The sequence below is a fragment of the Semicossyphus pulcher genome, unplaced genomic scaffold (genome assembly GCF_022749685.1).
Source record: "Semicossyphus pulcher isolate SPU_LCO1_2020_fin unplaced genomic scaffold, fSemPul1.0.p SCAF_6, whole genome shotgun sequence".
In the NCBI taxonomy this organism is placed as follows: Eukaryota; Metazoa; Chordata; class Actinopteri; order Labriformes; family Labridae; genus Semicossyphus; species Semicossyphus pulcher.
In genome coordinates, this window is record NW_027211737.1 from 18,758,423 (window position 1) to 18,767,905 (window position 9,483).

The 9,483-nt window shown below is 41.8% G+C and overlaps 1 protein-coding gene across 1 annotated transcript; it reads left to right on the forward strand.

Moving 5' to 3' along the window:
* Nucleotides 1–1,407: 1,407 nt before the first annotated feature.
* LOC138610597 (acyl-CoA dehydrogenase family member 11-like) lies at nucleotides 1,408–8,904 on the forward strand. The gene is made up of 15 exons (XM_069683386.1): nucleotides 1,408–1,450; nucleotides 2,985–3,273; nucleotides 3,609–3,832; nucleotides 3,953–4,052; nucleotides 4,456–4,573; nucleotides 4,679–4,821; nucleotides 4,913–5,065; nucleotides 6,629–6,723; nucleotides 6,819–6,918; nucleotides 7,009–7,149; nucleotides 7,230–7,322; nucleotides 7,396–7,503; nucleotides 7,604–7,775; nucleotides 8,405–8,471; nucleotides 8,548–8,904. Exons 2-15 carry the CDS (start codon nucleotides 2,995–2,997, stop codon nucleotides 8,654–8,656), a joined length of 1,902 nt encoding a protein of 633 aa, XP_069539487.1. The 5' UTR covers nucleotides 1,408–1,450; nucleotides 2,985–2,994; the 3' UTR covers nucleotides 8,657–8,904.
* The last annotated feature ends 579 nt before the right edge of the window (nucleotides 8,905–9,483 follow it).

The window sequence follows — 9,483 nt, forward strand, 5'->3', positions numbered from 1 at the left end:
TTGATATGAGACGTTTTATATTAAGTGAACACATGTCAAAAAATATAGTTGATATTTTTGCTGTGTAGTCTTTTAGTCCCTGTCACGGCAAAACGTGAATATAAAAAGGGGGGAATATCTTTCATTTAAGGCACGACATGCTTGTTTTTCATTCCTATTTCTATGCAGTTTTTATGTTTGAGCATTTAAGTTGTTTCGAGGTGTTTTGTCCTTAATTATTTAATGAGATATAACTTGTATTACTATTCCTGAGTTACCTAATACTTAAAGGTTTAGACCGTATCCATTGTGATATTATTTAGCAAGGGACCCAACATTAATCTCACTGGACTCATTGGTAAACACTCTGCAACGACCAGATGGGCAAAGAAGGTGGGATTATCTTAAGTAACATTTTCCTAATTTTATGACTTTATTATTAAGCTATATAAAATATAATTTCTAGTGAGAGTATTTAGTCATGACTTATTCTTTGCTTGATATGCTAGTTGTATTTTATTATTGAATTCTGGGTAATTTAGCCTAATTTTAAGATGATTGCTATATATTCTTAAATCTTTTCTTTTTATGTTTTTACTCTGGTTACACTAAGTTTAAGATATTTGTTTGTTTGTTTTAAACTTAAAAATTACTGCTAGTTTAGTTGGCATATAATTTAGCTCATTTAAGTAAATATATTTTAAGTAATGTTTTCCTAGTTGAATTGCTTTTTGTGAAGGGTCAATGTGAAGAGAAGCTCTCAGTTTGGGAGAGTAGCAGGAGTCGATGGTGAACATCCTCCAGGTGGAGCTGTCTGCATTGACCTCAATCAGCTCATGGTTTATCTGGATATCAGTGAAGATCAGGACCTGAGCAAAACCACAAAGAAAATCTGAAGCTTTGTAACACCAAACATCACCAGAGTCCAGAGCTGTAGGTGGAGGAGGTTTAGGCTGCAGCTGTATGAAAGGATTTTCAGGTGGAGTCAGTGGCTTACAGTTTTTTCCCAGAGGTTGTAGGTGGAGTCTGGTGCGACAGCTTTCTTCTAGCATCTGCGGCTGGAGGCAGATCTGCAGGTTGCTGGCAAATAAGGCAAGGTGGCAGGTTGGTGATGGGTTTGCAACGTTGCCTTGCAGAGATGAGGTTCTGGGTTTAATTCCCCAATTGAGGCTTTTTATAAATTTATCACAATGTGATAAAAGGTGGATACACCCAAACAGGTAAGATGTGGCAGGTTAGTGAGGTAAATCGTGACCCTCAGATTTAAGATTACTAGTTTTGCTTTAAAAACATTCCAAACAGGAAGATCTCTGGTGATACTGACTGGTACTTCCTCCCTAATATTCTAAATACGAATTCACTAATAGAAGTATGTTAAGTTAACGGGCCCTTTAATAAGTAACTGGACCTTTATTCTGAAGGCGTGGGTCTACATCTGTGGTGAATGTCAACACTGCGGTGCTAACGACAGGTACGATTGCTAAATGTGTCTTTCTTTAAGATCTATGAAGCTTACACGTTTGACATGCAGAGAATTCAACAGTATCAAAGCGGTATCAATATAAATTAGTTTAAATTGAGTGCCAGTAACACTGAGAGAGAAACGTATCTAATTGTTAGCTAGCTTGCTAACTGTTGTGGTGTTTCAGAGCTTGGGTCACTTCGGGTTGTTAGGTCGATAACATTGTACAGTTTGTTGGGGAAGGGCTAGGCGAGCAGTTACAGTGTCAGCGTATCGCTCGATCGTAATAACCATTTGGAATATGATTACTTCTAATTAAATAATAATATCTGAATCAAATGAGAAGCTTTTAATATTTGCACAGGGCAGCGGAATGTAATGAACTTTGACCCACTTTGGCCATGCCTACAGCTAGCTTTATTTGTTGTGTGGATTTATTGAGAAATTATATGTATTTAGTACAGGTAGAAATCAAAAAACGTTAACCCGGTCGTTTCTGTGCTCTCTTTTCCAAATCATGGACTAGACTAGATAGAATAATCGATAATTGGATGAGTTTAATTCCGCTAACTTCAAATTCAAAATCGGGTTCTTGACCAAGTATGTGCACAACATGGACAGGACTATGTAAACATGCATGTGAAAATAAATAAATCAAGCTCTGACCAAATTATTATAAGCTTGGTTGGGCTAATGTAACCTAATGTAAGAGGTCATCTGAAGCTGTATACATTAGCTGACAACTTTATGTTGTTGGTTTGTAGCTAACTGTCGATGATTACTGGCTATCACTGAAGTATTGTCAGTACCTTCGTTAAAGCTCCTGTGAGGACTTTTTATCTGGTTATGAAACAGAATGAAATACATTTTTGATTACTCTATATGACCTACAAAAGCAAACCAGACCATCAGCAGCAAGATTGATGATTAGTATACTATATAGTTAGTTTTTTATGCTCATAACTGCTGGTGGGGGGGTAAGTGTCAGACAAAGCGATTAACTGCATGCTGCCTTTGTTTACATTTTCCTGGGCAAACATGTTAAGTGAGTGATACATATGACTGTTAAAGAAAGCAGGATGATATATATATTTTTAAATCACCACTTAAGCATGTACAGGACAAAATCAGCAAAGACAAAAGAGGTTTTGTCCACAGGGGGCGCCAAAATCAACACAAACCTAAAGTTCCTCACAGGAGCTTTAATGTAATGGCACAATGTTTGTCAGTCTTGACATTGTTGAGAAATAGGTGTATCTCCACAAAACCAGACTGAAAAGATGAATAGTAAAGTGAGAGAAGTTCTACAAATGAGCCAAAATGTAAGACATACTGTGCTATTATCTGTTGTAGAAGAGAGTTATTAAAATGTAACATATTTTTAAGTCCATGGACAAAGGCATACACAAAGATTTTGTATTTACATAAGGATTTTATATTAAACAATATTAAATTTGAGATTTTTGATAATCCTGTACATTGCTGAACATGCATGCTTTATCTTGCAGCACTGATTTTTCTCCTTTCTCTCTTTGGACTGAAGGTCTTGAGCCATGTCGGTGTGGTTAGCCTTACTGAACTGCCGTTTACCTGGAAGCTGCTGCAGAACGTTTTGTGTTGCAGCCCGACCTCTCATTCACACCAGATCAGCCAGTGTAGCCGAGCCCGGCACAAGAAGATCTGATGAAGATCCACTCTGGGAGGCAGGAGGCTACCTGCCATTCTCTGGAGCAAAGCTAGGACCTTTCTTCCAGGAGAGGCCTGTGCTGAAGAACCCATTTCTAGAGGATGCCTTGCTCAGAGGATACCTGAGGAGACACCTGCCCGAAGAGGTGAGGAGGGAGCATGGCTGTGTCTTCAGCGACAGGGATATAATACACAGGAATGACCAAATGGTGCAACATTTGGATCTTCTTAAATACCTTGTAAAAGCTGTCACGTTTTTAGAGGCACAGAGCAGGGGGTTCCTTGTGTTCTTTTTTCCCCGCTAATTTTTCAGCCTCAATGTTAAGTCGCTCTCTTTCTAAATGAAAACAATCATTAACAGAGCAAGTATTATTCCAGGGTCCTTTCTTCTGACTAAAAGCTCTTGCGCAACACCTGGCCAGGATCTATCTTGTCAGGGAAATAACTGAGACCTTGTTCGTGTGCACGTCCTTGTTCACAGGCAGCTTCCTCTGACTTGTGCGCATTCGGAGAGCGTGTGGCAAATGAGGTGGACGAGTGGGGCCGTGAGTGTGAGGTCAATCCTCCAAGGCTGGTACACTTTGACCCCTGGGGTCGTAGAGTGGACCACATTGTGACTTCCCCGGCCTGGAAACGCATGAAAGACCTGTCAGCACAGGAAGGACTTGTTGCCATTGGATATGAGAGGTCATGTGGGGAGTGGAGGTTTGGTGACGGTTTTACTTCCTTTTTTAGTTTTGCCTATATGCCATATTTCACTTCACTAAATCTGCCCTTTTGATCAGTTTCTATTTGTTAAATGAGTGACACATGTTTCTGTTTCAGCCGTGTGTACCAAATGAGCAAGTTATACATCTTCTCTCCCTCCTCTGGTCTCTACACCTGTCCCCTCGCCATGACTGATGGAGCTGCTAAAGTCATCCAGGTGTGACAGAAAAATGAATCGGGTCTTAAACCAACAGTAATGTAATACTGGCAGCAAACCAAACTATGAGCTCTAAATTATGTTTAACAGTAGCTGCATTTTCATGTTCATAATAAGTAGCTAGATTATTGTTACCCTTCTGCAGTAACTTACATATCTTTAAGGGTGTAAACCAGTTTTTATTACAAGCATGCATGATGTGGAAAAAGTGCAGCAGGATGAAGGGGACGACTTTTTGAAGCTGTATCCAAAATTTCCACGGCTGAACAGAAGAGTTTGTAGAGTTCAGAGAAATACTCACTCTAAGGAAAAATATCTTGTCACAATTACTGACCAGCCTCATGTTAACATGAGTTTTAGAGTTGTAAATATAGTAAGAGCTTTTCTGGCTGTGTGTGTGAAGTCTATAGGTGTTTCGTGGCCGGTGGAGGAAGCCTATAATCGATTGACAAGCCGTCAGCCTGAACGTTTCTGGACGTCTGGGCAGTGGATGACAGAGAGACAGGGCGGATCTGATGTGGGTCAGTAGCGACATGAACCAGCATCATTAAGAAGAACTCCATAATGTTGGACTTTTCACTTATGTCTCATTGATATTTAATTGTTGTGTGTTTGCGTTTCCTCAGCCAGCGGCACAGAGACGGTGGCTGTTGCCCAGAAAGATGGTTCATACAAACTTCACGGCTTCAAGTGGTTCACCTCTGCTACAGACGCAGACATGACTCTCACACTGGCCAGAACTCAGGACCGAGACGGAGCAACCACACCGGTACTGCTGACTTCTTGCACTCCTCAGCCATCACTACTTTTTTTATGACTCACAAAGTGCTCAGTGTATGTGATGTGTCTCTGTCCCGCAGGGTAGCAGGGGTTTGTCTTTGTTCTACGCAGAGGTGAGCAGGGGTGAGGACGGCCGGCTGAAGGGCATTGAGGTTCAGAGACTGAAGGACAAGCTGGGCACGAGACAGATGCCAACTGCTGAGCTGCTGCTGGACGGCCTGCCGGCACACAGGGTCAGTTGCAAGCCATCTTTTATTACAGTAATAATAAACTGAAGCCACCTTCTCGATGTTGTGTTAGAGTAAAGCCACAAGGGGTCTGGTACAGCTCACTGTGTGGATACTAAAGCTTTGTGGTAATAAACTGAAACTTTCTGCTGTTACTCCGCCAGATGGAGTTTTTACAGTGATTTTGTTGTCAATCTTTTTTAACAAAAAGCTTTTGACCAGAAAGCCAAACCGCAGAACATATTCATATTTTCCATTATTATCGCAGTTTTGTAAGCAAATATTATATGAAGCACATTACCCTGACAAGACCAGCAAACCAGAGCAGTGCGCTGACAGCAGTTTGGAGCTGCATAGAGCTGCATTAGTCACTGATAAGTGTTTTTATAGAACTTTACCACGCACATTCTTTCTTAAGCCATTTTCCAACTGGTCAAAAAAAACACTAACACACGTTAACACCCGGCTTTTTTGCTTAGTGGGAAAGGCTACAATCTGCATTCAGACCCGGGTCAAATGACTCTGCAGTAGAACCGGGTAGTTAGTCTGATCGGCGTTGATGGGAACACTAAACCTGTGTCAAAACGCTAATCTCCATCCCCTTTCTGGCGCAATGCTATGCTCCGTCGGTAACTTCTGCGACTCCTTGTCATCTCAGCTACAAATTCCACCCGTCCCCATCCAAGCAGCGCTCGAACATCGTTCCAAATTTGTCGGCGCCGAGTTTGATTAACAGACTGTATTAGTTATAGATACAATAAAGACCTAACCATGGTAACATCTTCACTCTTTTCTAACCCTGTTTCTGGCGCGTTTGTGATGTCAGACGGTGACGCAGCAGAAAAGAGACCCAAAGCAGTATACTCCACTGGCAATGGGAAAAGAGACAATCGGCATATATTAGCGGGTCTTCCCGGGTCTGAAAAAACCTGCGTCAACGTGCTTATTTCGGTGGGAAAGAGGTGTTATAGAGTGAACACTCTTCATTGCTGTGTCCCAAATCCACAACATGTACTATTTCCATACAGTATTTATTTCGAACCACTCATCATGGTTTACGTTTAGCAGTTAAAAAAAAAAAAAATGAACTACTAACAGGAAATTATACAATATGTGTGTATCTATTTTGCTGCTGATTCCTTTGTCTCTCAAGGTCTTCCTGGAGCTGTTTTGCTACCACCCACCTCCTCCATTTCCTTTGTGCATTGCATTGTGGGAGACAAGTATCTATTAACAGGATACTCTAAATTAGCCCTTCTCAGCATGCACACTGTCTTATCTCAGTATTATTCATCTCATCAGTGTTTCATTGTGAACATAAAACACATTCACTACCTGCTTATAGTTGGTCTGTGTTGTAACACAGCTCTAACTTTCAACAAAACCACACCAGGCAGGTTCTCTTGCCTCATGTTTCATTGCAACAACTGTTGAATTTGAAAATTGACATGCCTGTTCCTTGTGTTGTAATCTTTCAACAGAAAAAGGTTGAAAGAGCTTTTTGATTTATTTTGACATCAAAGAAGTATTTCAAAATCCTTCCCCTTTTTTTCTTCTCTACATTTACAGCTTTCTGAGGAAGGGAGAGGTGTGGCCTCCATAGCCAACATGCTAACCATAACCCGGATCCACAACAGCGTCTCTGCAGCAGCTGCAATGAGAAGGCAGGACAAAACTGCCCAGCATCCTGTTCTAATTTCTGCTTTATGCCAAATGCTACATAAGCTGATTAAAAATATGTGTTTGTCTGTGATCACAGGGTGGTGCAGTTAGCTCGTGATTATGCCACTCGCCGCACTGCTTTTGGAAAGCTTCTTAAAGACCACCCACTACACATGCAGACTCTGGCTAGGATGGAGGTAAGCCAGAAGGGGATGTAAAAAAACGACACACACTCAGTGCAGTGTTTCCCATCATGCCTCAGCCACGCTCGCCTCTTACATGCACAGGTGGAGACTCGTGGAGCGTTTCTCCTGGTGATGGATGTGTGTCGTCTGTTGGGGCGAGAGGAAAGCGACATGGCGAGCCAGCTGGACACACACCTGCTCCGCCTGCTCACTCCGGTGGTCAAACTGTACACTGGGAAGCAGGTGAACGGTTTGTTCAAATGTGATAACTGCCATCTTGCTGTTACTTTGACTCTTACCATGCTCGTTCTGTTTTGACACAGGCGGTGGCTGTGGTGTCGGAGGGTTTGGAAAGTTTCGGTGGACAAGGTTACATCGAGGATACTGGGTTGCCTGCACTACTTCGCGATGCACAGGTGAGTCTACTGCATGCAACAGTAACTTACAGTTTTTCCCATTTCGAAGCTTACCTGTCTTTTTCTCTGTCAGGTGTTGAGCATATGGGAAGGTACCACCAATGTTCTGTCTCTGGATGTGCTGCGCTGTGTGGCTCGTAGCTCAGGAATGGTTCTTCACGCTTACTTTACCCACACCAAGGTACGGAGTCAGGGAATGATCCTGTCTGACATGTTGAGTTTCAGATCTATGACAGAGTTGAACAAGAATGTGATGTGTAAGTGTTTTCTTCTCCTTGTAGTCCCTGCTCTCAGGTGCATCGAGTGTTTCCTCATTGACCCCAGCAGTAAAGGCAGTGGACGCTGCTCTGTCTGAACTGAAGGACTTTGTTCAGGTAGCAGCTACAAGACCGCCTGGCTACCTGGAACTAGCAGCCAGAGACCTGGCATACAGCCTGGCTCGCATCTACATAGGTAACACTTATACACCCTTGTCCATTCCTGTCGTGTCAGAACCTTTGAAATACATTACCCACAATTCAACTCAACATCAAACAGTTTAGCAAATGTAGCCTAGAGTTCCCCAAGCAGATTTTAGGGGCAGTTACAGATGTCTGGTTACCTTACTCCAGAAAAAACAGAAAGCTCCGGCACTCACAGGATCAAGTAGAACTGACTTTAATGTGGGTCACAGATGAACGCGTTTCGGCTCCATGCCGTCTTCAGCATACAAAGGAGAACAAAGCTCTCGCAGTTCTACTTGATCCTGTGAGTGCCGGAGCTTTCTGTTTTTTCTGGATTTCATTTTTTTCTGTGCACCCGAAACAATACTTTGTTACCTATTTTTGGAGTTGTGCGCGCTGCCACTGCTGTATCCATTGGTTACCTTACTCCTCACACCCAGATGTTTCTCATTTTACAAATATTAGACTTCAACCTCAACTCATGACTCGATAGACATCACTTAAGGCAGCGAATCATTTGGCTTTGAGGAGCTCTCCTTGTAGCCACAAAAGGATTAGTACATTTTTCCACATACATAAAACTCCCTAATATCTGTAAACTGACTTTGATGTGTGAAATCCAAGTATCTGTGTTTACAGGTGCTCTTTTCATCGACCATGCATGTTGGAAAGGAGCCTCTCCCTCTGACAACTATGCAGCTCTCAGGTAGGAAAAAAAGGCAAACTTCTTAAAAAGGTTAAAAAATACAACATATATATATCATCATACATGTTTTCCTCAGGTGGTGTGAGCAAGACTTGTGTCCTGTGGCGACTAAACAGACAAGAGGCTGCTATGATCCCAACACTCCACCACTTGATGCTGCGCTGGTGTTTGACCGGCCGATCTAAGGCTCATTGTGTTCAATGATAACGGATTAATCCGTCACTTAACCTGCCATTGCTGTGCCTCAATTTATTGTGTCAGATCTTGATACCGTGTCCCACATTTTGCCTTTATATTTTAGATGACTGCGAGCGTGTCTTGTAAAGAATTGAAACATTTAATTCTAATTCTAATTTAATTTTTAAAGCAATTATGTGATTTGTTTCTTCACAGCTTATTACTGTATATAATGTATTTGTGATATATATTTTTGTCTGCAATAAATTTTGAGCTATAGATTTACATTCTTGTAGATTATTTCTGGAGGTGTGATGCATAAACAGTGTGAACTAAATGAATAACACATGACCCCAGGATTTTTCACATTACACATTACACACAGTAAAACGCCTTCACAACAGGAGAAGGCTAAGATCAACAAACCAAAAAATGAACTGGAGCACAGGTCAGAAGGAAGAAGGAGCGTTTTACTTACATGCTGCCTTCATGCACTGTTGGAAAGTACAAATTCAAGCAAACACATGAACTTTATATGTTTTCTACAATGTATATACATTCTAACTTCACTATAATTTATTACCCCGCAGTAGTATTTCATCCTTCTTCTACCGGGTCCGGACCCAACTGCCGTCGTCTCCGTACCCGGACCTATTTACAGTTTTGACAAGCGCATCTATTTTAACCTGCGCAGCTTTTTGTTTTTGCGGTAGTGATTTGGGGGTCCAAGAAACTCGCAGACCAATGAATTCGTTGTAAATCATCACACGTGACGCTACTCAGCCAATCAAATCTGTCACTCAGATCGCGACTGACCCAGTGGGTGTGTGAGAAT